This window comes from Hemibagrus wyckioides, linkage group LG13 (assembly GCF_019097595.1).
Source record: "Hemibagrus wyckioides isolate EC202008001 linkage group LG13, SWU_Hwy_1.0, whole genome shotgun sequence".
In the NCBI taxonomy this organism is placed as follows: Eukaryota; Metazoa; Chordata; class Actinopteri; order Siluriformes; family Bagridae; genus Hemibagrus; species Hemibagrus wyckioides.
Window position 1 is genome coordinate 25,598,694 of NC_080722.1, and position 19,735 is coordinate 25,618,428.

Consider the following 19,735-nt stretch of genomic DNA (forward strand, 5'->3'; position numbering starts at 1 on the left):
TGATGGTCAAGTGTCCATGTATAGTTCAAAGGTTATAATATGCAAAACACCTACATTTATAATGACACCAAGCTAGACTTCATCGATCAAATGTTTTTTATTTGTGAAAATTCAGTAAAATTAATGTGTTCTGTAACAAGAACATTTTTTGAAGGATAAGCTGGCCAAGCGTCCACCTTCTACGCTTCATCTCACTTTAATTCAATTCATAAATATATTAATAAAAACAAATAATAATAAAACAGCATGTGCTGACCGAGGATTAAGCCATTCTTCTCAGGTCAAGGGGCCTTTCCCTCTCTCTTCTGATCATCTTCGAGCATGAGGCCAAGCCCTGCACCTGGACGAGCTTTAGCTAATCACTGACCCCTGATGAAGCTGGCTGTGTTTATACTGGATTTTGGACTTAGTGCTTATTTTTACAGCTGCTTCCTCAGAGGTGGAAATATCGAGAAACGGCCATGTCAGTACGACGGAATGCGACGGCATTGTGCAGTGGCTCTCTGAAAGGTTAGAGGTCATTCAAGTAATCCTCTGGACAGAAAAAAATGGTAGTGAGCAGAAGTGGTGTGTGTGTGTGTGTGTGTGTGTGAGTGACCTATATGCAATCTGGATTGAGTATTACATCATGAACATCTTCTAAACTATAATCCATTTCATGTTAATAAACGTATTAAAACAGACTGAATGCTGAGAAATGTAAAGCTCCATCAAATATCAGGTTAATAAACAGGTATAGGTTTCCCCTCACTCGTTGTGATGGAGTTGGACTTGTTTACTTCAAGCTGTTACACATACAGTCTGCCAGCTCAGTGGAAAATCAGTATCAGAGCTCTGCACAGCCCTCGTCTTACATATCAGCTGTCATCCATTTACAACCTGGAACATATGACGGTGGTCCTCTTCCCTCTTATGGACTTCAGAGATTCCCCATGCAAGCTGACACTTTCAGCAGGCCTCGCTGGTATCCATGGCGACAGGAAACAAACCAGGAATGATGATAACCGAGGAATGACTATATGCATCAGAATTACTCGTGTCACCTACCTAAAACGCAAGGCAGGCACAGTACACCCGTCTTACAGTGTGGAGTGGATTTGCTCATGTCATCCAGAAATTATTTACCTCTAATGAAATATTACCGCGTGTCTCGAACCAGAAGCATTTTGCTGATGCTGTGTTCCTCTGCTGTGGTCAGATAACGCTGGGGATCCCTGAGGTGTTTTCACTCATCTGGAGATCCTTTACCACACTCGTTCCCGCCACTCTGAACTAGTCCAGTCAAGACCTTAGGAAACTTTTTACTGAATTAAAAAATGTATGAAATCTGTCTCCTGTTAGCATTCATTCTTTATTAGCATCCTGAGAGTCATATTCACAGGCAAGACTAATTATAACTTATAATTAGTTGGCAAAATGCTTACTAGGCATGTGCTGTTAAATGCTTCATCCTAATATTTGCCTAAATGCATTTTCTAGCACAGGTAAGCATGCCACTGCATTTAAATATACCGCATTTGATTAAAAAAAATAAGTTAACATAAATTAATAAACAACTAAATAGAAAACTGTGATTTTGATTAAACTCTAAGCCTTTATCAAAGCTAATGTTGTGGTTAATTCTATTTGCACATCTATGAAAGAACATGGTCATGGTTTGAAGGACAAGCTGACCAAATAATCATCTGCTCTGCTCAAAGGTCAAAGGTTTAATTTCTTACATAAAAAAGAATCTTTTTTGGTTAGCTTGTTCGCCTCGCACCCAGAGTTGTGGATTCAATTCCTGCCTCCACCCTGAGTTTGCATCTTCTCCCTGTACTTCAGGGGTCTCCTCTTGGTTCTCCGGTTTCCTCCCCCAGTCCAAAGACATAGGCTCATTGATATCTCTAACTTATCTGTAGTCTGGAGGGGTGTGTGATTGTGCCCTGGATGGACAATAGAAACTTATCTTTTTTTATCTCATTTTATACAATTGTAAGTTAAGGGTCTTGCTCAGGGGCCCAGAAGTGGCAGTTTGGTGGATCTAAAATTCAAACTTACAACCTTCTGATCAGTAGGCCAATGCCTTAAGCACTAAGCTACCACATACCCAAATGTTTAATAGCACTTATGTCTTGGGTCTGAATTCTGATCTCTCCAAACCCCTTTTAATATAAAAACTTCACTGTTCTCCAAGGTTTTTACATATACTATATTGGCAAAAGTATTGGGACACCCCTCCAAATCATTGAGTTCAGGTGTTGTTTTTCAGGGGTTGGGCTCCGCCCCTTAGTTCCAGTGAAAGGAACTCTTAATGCTTCAGCTTCATACCAAGACATTTTGGACAATTTTATGCTCTTTGTGGGAACAGTTTGGGGATGACCCCTTCCTGTTCCAACATGACTGTGCACCAGTGACCAAAGCAAGGTCCATAAAGACATGGATGAGCAAGTTTGGTGTGGAGGAACTTGACTGGCCTCCTGACCTCAACCCCATAGAAAACCTTTTTGTCTCAAAAAACAACTTTTGGCAATATAGCGTAGAAACGTTTTTCTGGGAAAATGTTCTATTGGACCTGTCCAGGGTGTACCCCTGCCTTTCACCCTATGTGCACTGGGATAGGCTCCAGCAGACCCCCTTGACCCTAGGAATCCTAGGAATAAGTGGGTATAGACAATGAATGAATGAATGAATGAATGTTCTATTGGCCAAATACAGACCCCCAGGGCTCTATATAGAACCCCAAAGAACCTCAGGTGTAGGTGTAGCACTACGCTTATCATAATTGTGCTATAGTTATCTGTATCTGTTTAGTGGCCCAATTATTCATATGTATCTGTAATCAGGGTTAGATCCAGAGTGAATTCTGGCTCTAACAAAGCATCACTTTTTCTTCAGTTCATCAAACTAATTCAATAATTTATCTCAAATCCACATTAAATTTATGCAGGTTCCCTGGAGGACTTGTGGTTAGGCTTTGATGTGTTCACCACCGTAGCCTGGGTTCAGTTCCTGGGAAACTAAACCCCAGACACCAGGGTTGCACAAGACGGTGCTCTCCCAGTGCCAAGCCAAAGCACGGCTAAATTGGGAAGGCTTGCATCAGGAAGGGAATCCGGCGTATAGCCTGTGCCAAAGGAGCAGCCAAAGAGACTACAGCTAACACATTAAGCTGGCTATTTTTCCCCAAAATATAAACTAGTCAAGTTATTTAAACTGCTACATATCTGACCATAGTGTGTGTTTGTCCTGCTTGTGTCTCTCATGTCTGTCCCTGCCTCAGGTCAAAGTGCACAACATTTTTTGTTGCATCCCGCAGGATCCCTGTCCCACTGGCAACTCGATGGCGAGCTTAAAATAAACTAAAAAATAAATTAAAAACAGTGCTCCTGTTATTTGTATTCACTTTAACACAATATCTGTTTAGTCTAAATGTTATCTTCATATTTATTCAAATTCTGTTTTCAGCAGCACCATATTACAGCTGTTCTACCCAAACAGAGTTCCAGTTCCAGAGACCAGTGTGGACAAAAGCATGAGCCCCATGTTGGTGGAAAGTGAACGTTAAGTGATGATTGACAGGAGTTGTTTGCAGAAAGGGCAGAGGTGTAGAAGGCTTGCTAACTGGAATAACCTTGACCCATGTTCACAGGCTAAAAATACTCAAGAGACAGACAGAGCTGGTGGAGGCTGCTGCTCATAGAGAGGCACACATGGACAGTGTTTTGGCATGCCGACTGACCTTTAAGCATTAAGGACTGCTCTCGCACTATTTACTGGCTCTATCACTGAGAGGACACTTGCAGCCCTGGTCAGTGATACAGCCTTGAGGGAGGACATATTCGCTGCTTTAGATTAGACTTCTCTGAACTCGGTCATTTAACCGGCTTTTGATTCACTTTGATAATTAGAGAGACTCGAGTGATCAGAGGCTGAGCTTCATGCAGGGAGACTTCAGGGATCTGGACAAGTCTTTCGTTCTCCATACACAGGCAACATTGCTGTGTACCGTTCAAAATGTAAACTGTACATGGCGCTGTAACTCAACGTTTGAGCTCGGGCTGTTGCGAACACTCTGCCGAACCTTCTCATAAACTTAAGAAGCAAGCGCTTCCCACGAGCAAGGTCTATAAGATCACCGAAGCAGTGTTGCTTTGCCTTCTGAGAGGGATCCATTTGACCGTTCTGTATTATTACATCTTTTGGCTGGACCAAGAGGAAGGCAGAATGCGGGACCTTCTTCCTGTTCCAGTGCGGGAGCGGAGAGCGAGAGGGCGAATCAACAGTTTGCCTGCCTCCGTTCCTGCTCCGCTCACATTCCCTGTTACGTACTCTGTTCAAACCTCTAAGAAGTTCCCCTTTTTTCACTTTAAAAAATGCAGATACGAGGCAGAAAATGCCTTCTTCTCCAACCTGAAGCTGGTGGACTTCAACATCATCGACACCTTAGGGGTGGGAGGATTCGGACGAGTCGAGCTGGTAGGATGGCCAGAAAACCAGATGTTTATAAATGTTCTTTCTGTTATTTATGTCTGCTATATTTACTGTATCGTTATTTCTGTATAAAACTATAGAAACAATTAACACAATACTTCTATATACTTTACTACAAATTAATATATTTGTGTTTGGGTTTTTTTTTCTGAGTGTGTTATTTTGAGATGTACAGCAGCAGGGATGCAGGCGTGCTGCCCAGGTCAGGTCTAGGAAAAATTACAGCTCTATTCAGGGTAACTTTCCAGTACGAGTTTAGACCTGTGTTAATAGATCTTACTTGTGAGGATGTTCTGCTCCAACACCAGGAGGAATATCTTTCATAAAACAAATAATAATAATAATAATAATAATAATAATAATAATAATAATAATACTAATGGTATTTCACTTTTCAAAAAACATGTGTGACAAAAGTATTGGCACCCTATAAAGAATAGTAGAAATCATTGCAAACCAAACTCATTACAATTACTCTTAATCATCAGCTGTATTGGTACCTGTGACCACTTCCTGTTCTACTGGATTATAAGTAGGATGTTCCACATGTGTACAATCCCTAAAATCATCCAGCACCATGGGGACAACCACAAACAATCAGTTAATTGTTATATATATATATATATGATGATTTGGTCTCTTTTACAGCTAGAAACTGAAACTGTTCTGAAATTGGGTTATATTGAAATTGGGTTATGAAATTGGCAAATAGATCTTGATTAATAATATACATAAAGCAGCACAGAAAGAGATCCGTGATGCAAAAACAACTCTCTCCATCTCCAGATCTTTAACCTTAAAACCTATTGTGTGAATTCTTAAGTAGGGTAATAACCATGTAGAAACATTTTAAAATATAAGAGCGTTAAAACGTCCAGTGCTTTAACATAAACATTAGGTATTTCCTGCAGTACAATCTACACAACTATTTATAAATTTATTTATTAAATTAAAGTGTTAAAACTATAGCGGGATATTTTTTCTAGAAAATAGAAAAGCAGAAAAATGTGTAGAAAAGTCCTCCAGAATAAGCCTATACTAACTGTACTATATGTCCAGAGGCTGGAGTTGAGCAAGTCAGGGAGCATGTCGCAATGCAGAGCTACAGATTCCTGTTGCGGCATCGTAAGGAAAAGGAAAAGCCTAGTAGTCTGGCCTAAAGAGGAATCCCCATGCACCAAAACTATTTTAAGCCGTGTAGCTCGATGCTAAAAACAAGTGGCCTTCTGCCAAACGTGCCAGATCTTGTGCCTCGAGTAGAGCGATCAAATGACCCCTGACGTGTACAATATGTGAAATATCTGAGCACTCTTGTCCAGCTGTGTTCAGGTTCCCAAAACTAAGTTTAGTACACGGAAGTGGTAACCCTGGGTTCAAACAACGTGAACAACAAGAGCGCCACATAAGACTGCTGTATGTCCAGATGAAACAGTCCAGCAAGTCATGCTGCGGTCGACCAACTCATTTTTGCCCAGCAAGCTTCAACGTCGATATAGTTTAATGATATCATGATGTTCTGTTACATTGAATACAGTGGAACCTTGGCATATGAACGCCATCACTCTTCACCTGTAGCACTCTTCACCTTTGTAGCATCGGCATACAAAGCATTTTTGACTTGAATCAAACGCTGGCTAAGTTGCATGTACGTCTGGGAGCCGTTCAAAAATCATTAGCATCAGTGGAAAAAAGCCAAGTGAAGCCAAATTTTTTTTCAGTCAGTGAAAGCTGTTAGGAAAGACTCAACCCACAATACCAATGATACCTTCGTCATGCATTCAAAAGCTAGGTGATTTTTGGGGTATTTTTTTGTTGACAGATTGGTGGTGTGGGCGGTCTGTTCTATTTTTATCCCAAGCTTGGTGGCACGACTTCCTGTGAGGAGCCTTGACATGGAATGCTTGGCTTGGGTCAGTTCTTTGTAAGCAGCCATACAGTTTACATACGCTTCCTATTGCTCATATTGGTCATATTTTTGGGTGGCTGGAACGGATTATCTGCATTTACATTATTTCTGATGGGAAAATCTTTCACAATACACATTTTCACCTTAAAAACTCGCCTCCAGAACAGATTCAATGCCTATACCGAGGTTCCACTGTACTTAGCAGGATTCCTTTTTTTAAGCCTGGTTCCTCTCAAGGTTTCTTCCTCAGCCCACAAGGAGATTTTCCTCACCACCATCACCTCTTGCTCCTTAGAGATAAATTTATCACTTATATCCTGGGTTTTTTATATTCCTGTAAAGCTGCCAGATAATAATAATCTCCTTAACATCTAGCAGCTGGTGTTGTTGTACTACACCAAGAATTTGTTCTGTACAATAATTAGCCAATGAGGTGGCAGATATTTCAAACGGTGAAATAGGTAATAGAAAGAAGAGGGAAAAAAATCAAATTAGCTGCTAATGATATGTAAATTGATGAGTATTTAAAAATTATCAGACAAAATTCTTACTGGCTGTTGGGAGAATTCTATCATTTTAATGAGTTTATCCTATTTTTATTCAAAATTTGATTTTACGATTTAAGATTAAAATCCATCCAATAGACTATTGATGTGTTTGTTTGGGTTTTTTTGGACTTTCAACAAGATCTTATTCGCTTGTCCTCTTATCTCTTGTTGACTTTTCCCTCCAGGTGCAGCTCAAAAGCGAGGAGACCAAAACATTTGCCATGAAGATTCTGAAAAAGCGCCACATAGTGGACACGCGGCAACAGGAACACATCCGCTCCGAGAAGCACATCATGCAGGAGGCTCATTCAGACTTTATAGTGAGGTAGTGAACAATCCAAGCAACATCCTTTACTATTACATTTACACTTACACTGGAGTTAGAACATTATGACTGCTAAATAACTCTTATACACTTTGCTAATTCAGATTATACAGGACATTTAAAGACAGCAAATATCTCTATATGCTGATGGAAGCCTGTTTGGGAGGAGAACTCTGGACCATTCTTAGAGACAGGTAACCAGCTCCATTACAGCTCTACGTCACTGCAGTACGACATGTCTTAGTCCAAATTCTGACATTTTTACCTTATTCATCATCTCCAGAGGATCTTTCGAAGACTCCACGACCCGCTTTTACACAGCCTGTGTAGTAGAAGCCTTCGCTTATTTGCATTCCAAAGGAATAATTTACCGAGATCTCAAGCCGGAAAATCTCATCCTAGATCACAGAGGCTATGCCAAGCTGGTGAGATGCCATCTCTGACACCTTTATGATCTTACGCTGAATATAATGATGATGAATCTGAGGGGTTTCACATCATTCGGTTTCATTGCAGGTGGACTTTGGTTTTGCCAAAAAGATTGGATTCGGGAAGAAGACATGGACTTTCTGTGGAACACCGGAATATGTAGCCCCAGAAATTATTCTCAATAAAGGTCATGACATCTCAGCAGATTACTGGTCACTTGGTATCCTCATGTATGAACTCCTGACTGGCAGGTAAAAAAAAAAAATAATTGGGTGTTTAAAGAGAAGTTTAGACAAAATCTAATAAATAAGAGATTTTTATTAGATTAAAGATATCCATATACAGTATATAATGCATATTAAATATGGATGGATGGATGGATGGATGGAGGGATAGATGACTATATGGATATATGGATGGATACATGGATAAATATGTGGTTATATGGATGGATTGATGGATGGATGGATGGATGGATTGATTGATGGGTATAAGGCTAAATGGGTGGATGGTTTGATGTATAGATGGATGAATTGATAATAGAGAGATGAATGGATTATGTGAATGGATAAATGGATTGATAAATATAAGATTAAATGGATGGATGGATTGATAAATGGATGGATGGATAGAAGGTTGGATGGATTATATGAATGGGTGGATTGATTGATAGATATAAGGTTAAATGGATGGATGGATGGATGGATGGTAGAGGGATGTATGAATTATATGAATGGATGGATGTAGTTATATGGATGCATAGATGCATAGATTCAAGATTTCAAGATTCAAGAAGCTTTATTGTCATTTCAACCACAAATAGCTGATGCAGTACATAGTGAAATGAAACAACGTTTCTCCAGGACCTGGTGCTACATAAACATACAACAACAAAGTTCAACACAAAACACCACCACAGAGCTAGGACAGAAGATTGTCTTAGCCATGTAAAGTGCCCAGTGTGCAGCTAGAAATTTAGACAAAATCAAATAAATATAAGATTTTCTTTAAAACTTTTTGTCATTCCATTTTGCAGCCCGCCGTTCTCAGGGCCAGATCCAATGAAGACGTACAATATAATCTTAAGAGGTATTGACATGATCGAATTCCCAAAGAAGATCACCAAAAACGCTGCCAATCTAATAAAGAAGCTATGCAGGTAGGAGATTTTTAAAGTGTTGTGCTGTGTTAATAGCAGGGGTTGTATAGACTAGTTAATTAATGAGTTATTAACTAATACATTCATTAGTCATCACTGTGGGGATGTCAGCAGGTGGGCTGGTGGAAAAACCAGTAAGAAGATACAGGCACATTGTAAACTGAACACTAAGACGGTGCTGGAAAAGTCTTTTTAATTGGCTTCAAAACATTTTGATATCACTTTGCATGGAGTGGAGAGGTCAGTGCCAGACTGTGTTTTTTTTTCTCTCACACTCCTGAAGGAATTTCTCCTGCTGTTGTCCTTAAAGGCTAAATAAAATTTCAATTAAATCACTGCGCTGTGGCTAAGTAAAATCAGTAAAAATCCATTATGACCAGTGATGTGCAAAAGAGCGATTGTAAAGCCACCAGTTTCACATCACTATCCAATTCCAGTCCAGTCGGGTCAGCAGAACATTCCAGCTCAAATAAACCGATCTGGACTCGATTTCGGACGTGACTAAAGATTTTTTAAAAACAAAACCCTTTCAGATGCTGCGGTAGACACCATGTCCTCCAGAATAAATCATTTCAGCCAAGCCATGAGCTCATCAAGTGCGCTTTAATCATTTGTACGACAAAATAGTGTATTAGTTTGCATAATTTTTATTTATTGCGGGTTTGTTTACTTTTCTTTGTTAACTGTGTAGCCTGAAATTCAATGAAGCACATTTCTTTGTTGCATGAATTAAAATCTCAGATAGTCATGTCCTTAGGAAAAGGAGTAGTTGTGTAACCCTTAGTTAACACTGGCTATGTTGGTTAATTAACACTGGTTTTTATGTTACTCTTGTCTAGTGATCCATTTTAATTCATTTTTAATTTATTTCATGTTTTATACAGGGACAATCCATCTGAGAGACTCGGAAACTTAAAAAATGGGGTGAAGGACATCCAAAAGCACAAGTAAGTAGTATGCAAAATGGTGTGGTGTGCAATAATAATGGTATTTAATAAATAATAAATAATAGTAAATAACAATTCTCATCTTATCCCTGATCATTTTATCTCCTAAACACAGATGGTTTGAAGGCTTTAACTGGGAAGGGTTGCGTAAAGGGACTCTTACTCCTCCTATTATACCTGAAGTAAGTTTCTTCTGTTTCTACTAATGATGAATGTGTGGATGGATGGATAGATGAGTAAATGGATGTATGGATGGATTGACTGATGGGCTTAATGCATAAATGGATGAATTGATGGGTATATGTTTTTAAGGATGGATGGATGAATGGATAGATGAATGGATGGATGGATGGATCGATGGATGGACATATGGCTGCACTGATGGCCGTATTAATGGATATATATTAATATGGATGCATGTTCGGATGTTTGGATGGATGGATGGATTAATGGATGGATGGACGGAGTTATCAATGCATGGGTGAATGAATGGATGGATGGACATATGCAAGTATGGACATATGGAGGCATGGATGGATGGATGGATGGATGGATGGATGGATGGATGGATGGACTTATCAATGCATAGGTGAATGAATAGCTGGATGGACATATGGAGGCATGGATTGATGGATAAATGAAGTGATGGATGGATAGTTGGATGGATGGATGGATGGATGGGTGGATTAATGGATTTATCAAGGCATGCATGAATGAATGGATGGATGGATATATGGATGTATGGATGGATGATTTGGTGGATGGATTTATGGATATATTTTATATGTTTATATGGATAGATGGATGGATAAATAGATGGATGGATTGATGGATATATGTTTATTTGGATGGATGGATGGACGGATGAATGGATGCAACACAATTATACTTAATGAATTTACTTAAACATTCTTATTAGAGTTGTGCTTTTCTCACTCAGGTGTCATCCCCCACCGACACCAGTAACTTTGACAGTTTCCCTGAGGACAACGAGGACCCGCCACCCGACGACAACTCAGGCTGGGACACGGATTTCTGATCCGATTTACCCGTCTGACTGTCAGTCAGGACCTTCAGGACATGGTTGTGTTGAGTGAGTTTAGAGACTGCTGCTCACGGTGGCAAAATTAAACAAAAAAAAAGAAAGAGAGTCCAGCTCTGGGTCACCATGATGCCTTCCCCAATGCTGTCCCCATTGGGATGCCCCAGTTCCATTAACACCCTGCGTGCTGAGTTTTGAAGACACACTCTGATAGCTTTATCACATCTCATTATTCCTCCTTCTCTTTCTGTCCATTCATACACCTTTACACTTCTGCTCTATTTGCCTTTTGCTGATTGGACAGAGCATGAGTTAAACTTAATGACATGATTGGATGGGACAGAATTTTCTAGCGGAGGTCATGCTGTTCACTTGCTTCTCTGAACTTTAGTTTCTTAACCAGTGTAACAGTATATCATGATTGTGTGTGTATGGTTGTTATATATTTGGAAAGTCTCATTATACAGTAAAATCATAGATAATAAATGTTGCAAGGGGGAAAATGTCTTTAATATGACATCTGAAATGCCCTTCCACTGTAATGCTTCTCCTCCATGCTTATAGCCGGATGATTATTCATAACAAAAGCTCACATTTCTGTATTCTTTAAAAATAAAATCCACTCTTATACTGAACGTGTCTTAGGCAAGGGTCAGCGTCTGCAGGTTTACACCACCAGAGGGCAGTCTGTGACAAAACACAAGCTACCTGATGCGAACGAGTGCATAAAGAGAAAGACAAACAAATCAGCAAACAATCATCGCTTATATGCTGCTATACGATCCGCCCTGACCTTATCGCTGTCCATGCCGACTCCATAACCACAATCATTGATGGCTAGACGACTGCCTGAAGGCTGACAATAGCTTGAACACAAACTACTGTGCTGGAAAACAAATTAGGGATTTTTATTTATTGTAGGACCAGAGGTAAATATTTATGTACATATTCAGTGCTGATATTTTTGTGATACTTGTAGAAGAAAAAAAATGTCAGAGTAAAGCTGGCTTTGTTATTTAATTTCTTTGGAATATGTTTTATCTGTATGGTACTTTGTAGAAATGTTTTTTGTGCAAAAAAACAAAACAAAAAAACTTGTGTCCAAAACTTCACGATGGACAGTTTGTGCTTATTGTTTTTTTTTTCCTGTTTGTTTGTTGTTTTTCTGGCATTATGGGAAGTGCCTTAATTCAATGGCATTCAATATAGACCCTACGTTGGTACTGATGCTGCATGACTAGTTGAACACCTCAAATATGTAATCCTTACTCGTTTGTGGCTTTTTTAAAGTTCAGCGATTTATATGCCTTTTTCTTACAATAAAAGCATCAAGAATATTTGGACCTAGTAGTCTTAATTTACCATTCTGCTGTTCTGTCTGTCCTATCAGGACCGTATTGCTGCTCCGTGATCACGTCTTTCCACTTGGTAAGAAGCTCATCATGACCTCACAGGGCTAAACACTGAGCTTTGGCTTAACTCTGACTCATATCAGTGAGTGATAATGGTTTGTAAACAGCTATCTTCCCTGCCCTCTCCGACATAGATAAACTTGAAAAACGACCGTTCCCCAAAAAGGCACTGTCTCAGACATCAAAAGGCGTAATTACTGGAGGTGCAGATGACATCATTCATCTCTAATCTCCTGCTTGAATTGTATATCTTATCCTAATATATTAAAGAAATAATCTGTGAGGACCATTTCAGGAGGTTCAGGATTTGACACATGAATGAGTTTGATTAACGAAATGCAAAATGCTCGTGAGAGATTGGTTATTGTTATATTCCACTTCTAAATTTCACAATTCCAGTATTTTGTTCTTTTCTTCCTATTCTACACTGAAGACGGTGAATTAAATGCTTGAGTTATTTGTCTCCAAACTGTGACGTGCCAGTCAGTTTATATTAAGCAGAACTTCTGGGGTCCATTAGAGCGGTGAGAGAGCCAATCTGCACAGCACTCCAAACATGGACAATCTCTCCGTCAACGGCGTGCCTTCATGTCAGCAAAGATACTGGTCCTGGAGCTTCATCAGAGAGACGGTTTTAGACTGAGTACACGGGCATCAAGTTCCTGAAAGCAGAACAATGGAGGGCTGCATCCAAAAATGCATCTTAGCGTACCTAATATTTTGATGTGCTTAATGACGATGCTTAGATACTCCATGAAGAGTTCCAACACCAATTAAATAGTCTGGGTTTGAGTTGGAGAATGCAGACAGGTCTAGGTCTGGTCTTCTTGAGATTCGGAAAAAACAAACAAACATCACTTCTTACTATAGTTTAAAAGATGACATCTGAGAGTCACACAAAGACGAAACCACAATACAAGCTCTTGGAATGTTCATTGCATTTAGAGGGCTGCAGGTGGCCTTATTAAAATTTCAAGACAATTTCCTCCTGGACATTTCTGGTCATTGGGGTTTGAATGAATCAGCTTGGGCACACCTAACTACTAATGATTAATCATAGACTTGTGTAGCGTGTTCATCCAGGGAGTTCACCCAGCTGCCAAGTACACGACACAGTGAGCGAATCCTCTACATAATGTCACCACAATGATGCCATGATGCTGGGTTGAAACCAGCCGAACATCTCGTTCCTGCGCTAAATTCACCTCTAGTTTATTATAGACGTCATTTAAAATCAAAAGAATCTGAACAGCAAATCTAGTGCTTTTTCCGGCAGATGTTATTGATTTTCCATCTGATCTGATCATTCCATCAGAAACCTTGATTGTGTTTGTGTCTGTTTCCTCAGTACCAGGGCTTCAGTTTGGGTTCTTTTTTGAAATTATAGCATCTTCTAAATATGTAAAGAATATGTGTTGTCTGTCTATAGAAAGTCATTCAATCAATCTATTGTTTGTTCTGAGAGAATATCTTCAAAATGTGAATGTTCTTAATTCATGTAATGTGTTTTGATATATAAATGATTACAGGGAATATCAAAATTTTGAAACTTTGATGTAATGACTTCTAGCACCAGTTTTAATAAGCTGGCATTAAACAGCTATTTTCGCCTGAAAAGATTTGGCTTCCTCCATAAAACAATATTTTTTTTTTCTGCATATTCAATGAAACTGAAACTTTATCTCTAATTTAGCATTTACACCAAAAAGGCATGTAGGCAGCTGTTTTGTGTGCTGTTTCTTGGCAGATGTAGACAAGCTCTAAGCCACATCCAGGCATTTAAAATCAGAATTTGTCGTTATATAATTAACAATGACTCTTAGCACAGAAAGAAAGCCGCTAAAAGTGGCCTGTTGTGATAAGGGTGTTTTTAGATAAAGCCAGATTAAGACTCAGCGCTCAGGGTTTGTTTGATGTGTGTGTTCATCAAAGACCGCTTACAACCTCCATTTTACACTGAGCTTTGTGCTGTCCAGTTAAAACAAAGCCCAAAGAGTGCGAGGACGAAAAGCTGCCAGTTCGCATCTAATGAAGTGTATTGAGCGTTTGTCCTGCCGTCGGCAGTTATGAGTGACCTCTGTGTCGGCCACATCAAAGGGCTTCGCCGTGGAAGGTTATCCCACAGTATTCAGCACACTGTGAAACTGTTAAATCCTTAATCAAGAAGCGTCTCATCCGGAGACTTAGAGAAATAAACAGGATATTATGCCAATGACAAATTTTATCGAGCTGAATGAAATAAGATAAATATTTAATAGTCAAAGGAAAGTGTTAAGGAGCATGTTTGGTGATGATAATTAAAAAGAGTAGTATAACAAAAATACAACATGAGTAATGGCTGTATGATATGCTACTGTATACACCTGACATCACACTCGTAACCTCAGGAAGCACAAGATTGTATAGAATGTCTTTATATGCTGCAGCATAACAATTTCCCTTCACTGGAACTAATGGGGCCAAACATGTTCCAGCATGACAAGCACTGAAAGTGAGCTTCCATGTCAAAGTCAAAGAACTCGAGTGTCCTGCACACAGCCTGGACTTCAACCCCACTGAACATCTTTAGGATGAACTGGAACGCTGACTGAACCCCAGACCTTCTCATCCAGCATCAGATCTCACTAATGATCACAAATCCCCACAGCCTTGCTTCAAAGTCTTTCCAGAAAGCCTTCTCAGAAGAGCGGAGCTTATGATAACAGCGAAGAGGAACTAAATCCGGAATGAAATGTTCATTAAGCAAACATATAGATGTAAAGATCAGGTGAACTTTCAGAACTTTAGGCTGTAGAGTTTATATGTCTGTGATCCCACTTTTTTGTTCAGAAAGCAAGCCTGATTTGATGACGTCATATCAAATAAGACATCTGTACGTCACTCCTGTTGATCCATGTCTAAAAACTCAATTGACACATTCATTAAATCCACCGTTTTGAAACCAATTAGCTTTACACAGAAGACAGAGATGTGTGTGATTTCTTTTTTCCCCTCTCATCCCCCTTGCCTTTAAGATAACACAAACAGTTTAAATAAATGCCAGCCCTCTTGTCTGTAGAGTTGAGCTTCACAAGCCCAGGACCACTTACTTACCTCAGTGTTAATCAGCCACTATTTACTCGCGAGCGCAGACTGAATGATAATTAATTCGGTAAACTTTCCCCGCCTTCTCATTTGCATTCCGCCTTTGATCTTTGCTTACTTTTGTTTTATCGACTGCATTTCAAAGTCCCTCCATCACAATATGGCTAATGGAAGAAGAAGCAGAAAGAGAGAAGAAGAAGAAGAAGAAGAAGAAGAAGAAGAAGAGAAATCTACTAAGAAGGCTACTGTCTTATTGTCTCATATCATTTCATACACAATGCAAGATCCTCTACATAAATAATAACAACCTACTAAATCTGGGTGTAATGAAGCCCATATTTACTGATGTAGGCTATTTAAGTGAGAGATGCAGTGCAAACGAGGGTGAAGTAAGCTATAAACGCACTTTTCGGGGATGCACAATGCGTCCAACTTCCACAATAATCCCGGCTGATTAGAATGCTGCCCAATACACATCGCGTTAATTCCAGTTAAAGCAGGGATAACAGCTCGGCTAACAGAGCGCCGCGCGCTGCGTTTGATGTGAGCTCGCGCACAAACACGGCGCGAGGCTTAAAGGCCACAATGCGCGCCCTGCCCTGCCAAACACACCAAACACACCGGCAGCGGCGCTTTTGAAATTTCATCCCCCCTCCCCGTCCTCCTCCTCCTCGTCCTCCACCTCCCTTTGTGACTTACGGCGAGGGGCGGGGAACGCAAACATCGAACCTGGGGTATAAATGAAGCGTCACGAGCTGCAGACCGGCAGCCTGGAAACCCTCAGAGATCTCCAGAGAGGAATTTTCTGAAGCCTGTTGCTTTGAAGGAATATCAGCTATGATGTCGCTCGTGGCGTTTTCCGCCTGGTGCCTCACTCTGATCACGTCTGCAGCCGCGAGCGTTGTTTTACACAACTCCAACGCCATCAAGTTCGGTCCAGCTGCGGGCACCGCCAACCCAGATGTGCTGCCGGTGGACGGCGGGGAGCAGAACTTAGCTATCGATACAGCGCAGGTAAGTTGCATCAGTTTGCACGAGTTTGTTGTTGTGCGCAATTAGCCCGTGTTTGTCTTGATGTTTACTTTTTTCTTTCTCTCTCCTCTTCTAGCCACTCGTGTGCACAGCTGACCCTGAGTGCGGCCGCGAGGAATTCTGCTTACTGTCCCGTGGCGCGTGCCTTCAGTGCAGGAAGCGCCGAAAGCGCTGCATTCGGGACGCCATGTGCTGCCCAGGCAACCACTGTAGCAACGGTAAGAGGACTTTATTACTAACATATATATATATATATATAAACATATATATAACGTATATAAACAAACAAACAAAACAGTGTTTCTTGTTTCTTGTCATCATGTATCATCAGTAAATCAGAAACTTTAATGATCCTATAACATCTATCACAGGAGTGTGTCAAGCAAACGACCCAGACCTGGTTCTCCAAGCTGGAGTAGAAAAGCTTGTGCCCATCAGCACGCTACATCAGGAGAACGCTACTGTGGTCCAGCAATCCAAAGCAGCAGCAGCAACTCAAGGTGCACCTCTAATCCTTAAAGGTAAAACCCATTATTACAATCAAATGACCTACTCTTTCAACTCTGTGTAGCAGGAAGTCTGACTTGTGTGTGTGTGTGCATTGCTTCAGGTATGGAAGGAGCTACCTGCCTGAGATCTTCAGATTGCTTGGAGGGTCTGTGCTGTGCCCGCCACTTTTGGTCCAGGATATGTAAGCCAGTGCTGAAAGAGGGTCAGGTGTGCACCAAGCACAAGAGGAAAGGTACTCATGCTCTGGAGCTCTTCCAGCGCTGTGACTGCGGAGAAGGTCTGAGCTGCAGGATGCAGAAAGGAGATCACAGCAAGGCCTCACGAAGCCTCCATACATGCCAGAGACACTGAGATGCTCAATAAGGATTCAAGGATTATTTCCCGAATGTTTCTGGGAAGCGGGAGCGTGTCTGAAAGAACATAGAAAAACGTCACCAGCAGAAATGGATATGGAATGGGAATTTTTTTTTATTGTTCTTATTTCTTTCCATCTCCAGTTGTGTGTGTCAACATCGCAGAGTAGATATAAATGTTTCTCTATGGAACTTGGCATTTGATGGTTGCAGTACATTACTGTATTGTAAATACTATTAGGAAGTTGGCACTTAACTCTGATTTTTGTCAACACACAGAGGATGCATCACCCCCCTTTTGTATATACAGATTTTCACAATCATACAGAGTCTGATATATGTCTATTTTTTATTGTAAATAAAGAGTGTAACGATATTTATGTTTCGGACCGTGTCTACGTATGCAAAGATGGATCTGGTAGATGATATCTGTTATAGCTTATGATATGCAGATATTTTGTTACAATCACTAATAAAAAGATAAACGACCAAAGATGAATTTTTAGTGGAATAACAGCTACATTCATTTATACTGATTATTAACACTAAAGGTAGCAACGTGACAGTACCTGATAGTTAATATATATGGAGGAAACCTATCAGTGTGTGTGTGTGTGTGCGTGGATGAATGGGTGCAAGCGAGGCTAGCCAACAGATGGCTAATAGTTATGTTTATGTACTTAATAAGGTTGCTTAAAGCTATTTGATTAACATGAGGTACAAAGCTGTACAGTCACGTTTCCTGTTGATTTCCATACAATAGAATGCTTTATGAAAATGTCAATTGGGCATATGGCTGACAACAGTGTGACCGTGAGTAAACAAAAATAAATAAATACAGGAATAAATAAATAAATTTAGTGCTTATTCTGGTGCTCACGCTTTTCAAAATGTTTTTATTGAGCTGTTAAAAGTCTTAAAGGTTTAAGGATGCTGAAATGACGTTGTAGAATATAAACTAGAGATGATGGACATGTGCAATAGTTCATATACGGTGAAGCAAAGTGTTTGAGTGTGTGTGTGTGGGGGGGGGGGTCTAAGCATAAAGGTGCATGTTTTTTAAACAGAAGAATTCAAAGAAAGTTCTGCGATATCACAAAAGCACAAAATCCCGCCGCTGCTAACCCACTGTCCCTTTTTAGAAGCCTGTCCTCTTTGAGCGCAGAGTGTCCCTTTTTGCATTTCCTTCTTAGTAACTGGAAACTGAGGGTTTGAAGTCTTTACTTGGATCTGTCAAAGGAGACAAAGCAGTAGGGTAGACATTTCAAAGCACAGGATATATACACACTGACATTGTCCTGGTGCATGTGCTTTGGCTGCTGTTTGAGAAGCTGTCCCTCTTCTTTTGTGAATACCGTCAACAGCTCAGAGAGCGAAAACATCTGTGCACGGAATCCCAATCATAACAATTGCGCAAACAGACACTCGACTAAGCACACAAGCAAGGTGGCTAATTCCTTTGCGGGCAACCGCGCAGGCATCTCGTGAATTGTGGAGCAGTTTCAGGACTATTCAATTTGTTCTTTGCTTAAGGGGATAAGAGGCTATTAAAGGACGTCTGTGGCATTTAGTCATAACTAATCTGCAGGCATTACAGTGAAATCGACACAAGGGTTTCCCCTCATGGTTTTGTCAACAAATAGTTAAGCTTCCTGAGAGACTTCATTAAAAACACACTATAGGATAAATATCTAGCCCATATCTGATAATAACGCTTCAGTGCGGCTCAGAGTGAAGACACGGGAAAACAAAAACATTGTTGAGGAGATATGACCCCAGATCATGAAAAATATTTTTCATAGTCTTGCTTATAAAAATGTCTCTTTAGGTCAAAAAGAGATTTAGAGACAGACAAGAATCTATCCCAGGGTATTGCTTGGTATCCCTTGATGTTTCTTCGTCTTAATGTCTGTCAGAAGATGTTCCAGATGTTCAACAAGGCATTTCATGACTTAATAAAGACAGAAGGAAGCAGATGAGGCGCATTTTCTTCATATCTATCTAAAGGCGCTTGATTTCACCCATGAGCTCTTCTTCTTATCTAAACCTTTTGTACTTCCAGATGTTTTTCCACAAGTCCTATCATCCATTTAAATGGTTTCCTATTTGCTTTTTCCCAGATTGCCCTCTAATTTTTTAATTTTCAGATTCAGGAACAGATTCGTGAGGAAATAGTCCTTCGACGACTTTTTATAACCGGCCCGGTATAAAGAGGGGCATCAGGGAAGGTGTCTTTAATTTAGAGATGGATGTAATTGCTGGTGAGAGGTTACCTATCACGAGGGCTCCTCTTAGATGTTGCCATCAAAGGGGTGAAAACGTTGACACTATGATAAAAACAGGATTTCTAATTAGAGTCCTTCTCTGGGAGCCACAGAGCACACAACCCTAGAGCTGAAGAGGAAACAAACGTCTCGTTTCACAGCACGGGTTTAGAATGGAAACGTTTTGCGTTGAAGTAATCAGTGTTTCTGTGGATTTTTTTATATTTTCGTTGTAGTTACTTGGCGTCAAA

At 40.2% G+C, this 19,735-nt stretch overlaps 2 protein-coding genes across 4 annotated transcripts in view; both read left to right on the forward strand.

Annotated features, from left to right (window-relative positions):
* Nucleotides 1-12,166, forward strand: part of prkg1b (protein kinase cGMP-dependent 1b) — a 160,156-nt gene extending 147,990 nt beyond the window's left edge. For 2 of the 3 annotated variants that reach the window (XM_058406776.1, XM_058406775.1), the window contains exons 10-18: nt 4,362-4,458; nt 7,113-7,252; nt 7,357-7,446; nt 7,536-7,677; nt 7,769-7,932; nt 8,718-8,840; nt 9,725-9,787; nt 9,903-9,969; nt 10,728-12,166. In XM_058406776.1, the coding sequence (XP_058262759.1) occupies nt 4,362-4,458; nt 7,113-7,252; nt 7,357-7,446; nt 7,536-7,677; nt 7,769-7,932; nt 8,718-8,840; nt 9,725-9,787; nt 9,903-9,969; nt 10,728-10,826 (985 nt within the window). In that variant the 3' untranslated portion in view covers nt 10,827-12,166. Of the gene's footprint in view, nt 1-4,361; nt 4,459-4,530; nt 4,710-7,112; nt 7,253-7,356; nt 7,447-7,535; nt 7,678-7,768; nt 7,933-8,717; nt 8,841-9,724; nt 9,788-9,902; nt 9,970-10,727 lie in introns of those variants that run through there. The other variant, XM_058406777.1, reaches the window with a different exon arrangement.
* Nucleotides 12,167-16,066: 3,900 nt separating this feature from the next.
* On the forward strand, nt 16,067-17,596 carry dkk1b (dickkopf WNT signaling pathway inhibitor 1b). Its single transcript, XM_058406792.1, has 4 exons — nt 16,067-16,339; nt 16,434-16,575; nt 16,729-16,878; nt 16,968-17,596. The coding sequence occupies exons 1-4, from the start codon at nt 16,163-16,165 to the stop codon at nt 17,216-17,218; spliced, it is 720 nt and encodes a 239-aa protein (XP_058262775.1). The 5' UTR covers nt 16,067-16,162; the 3' UTR covers nt 17,219-17,596.
* Nucleotides 17,597-19,735: the final 2,139 nt, after the last annotated feature.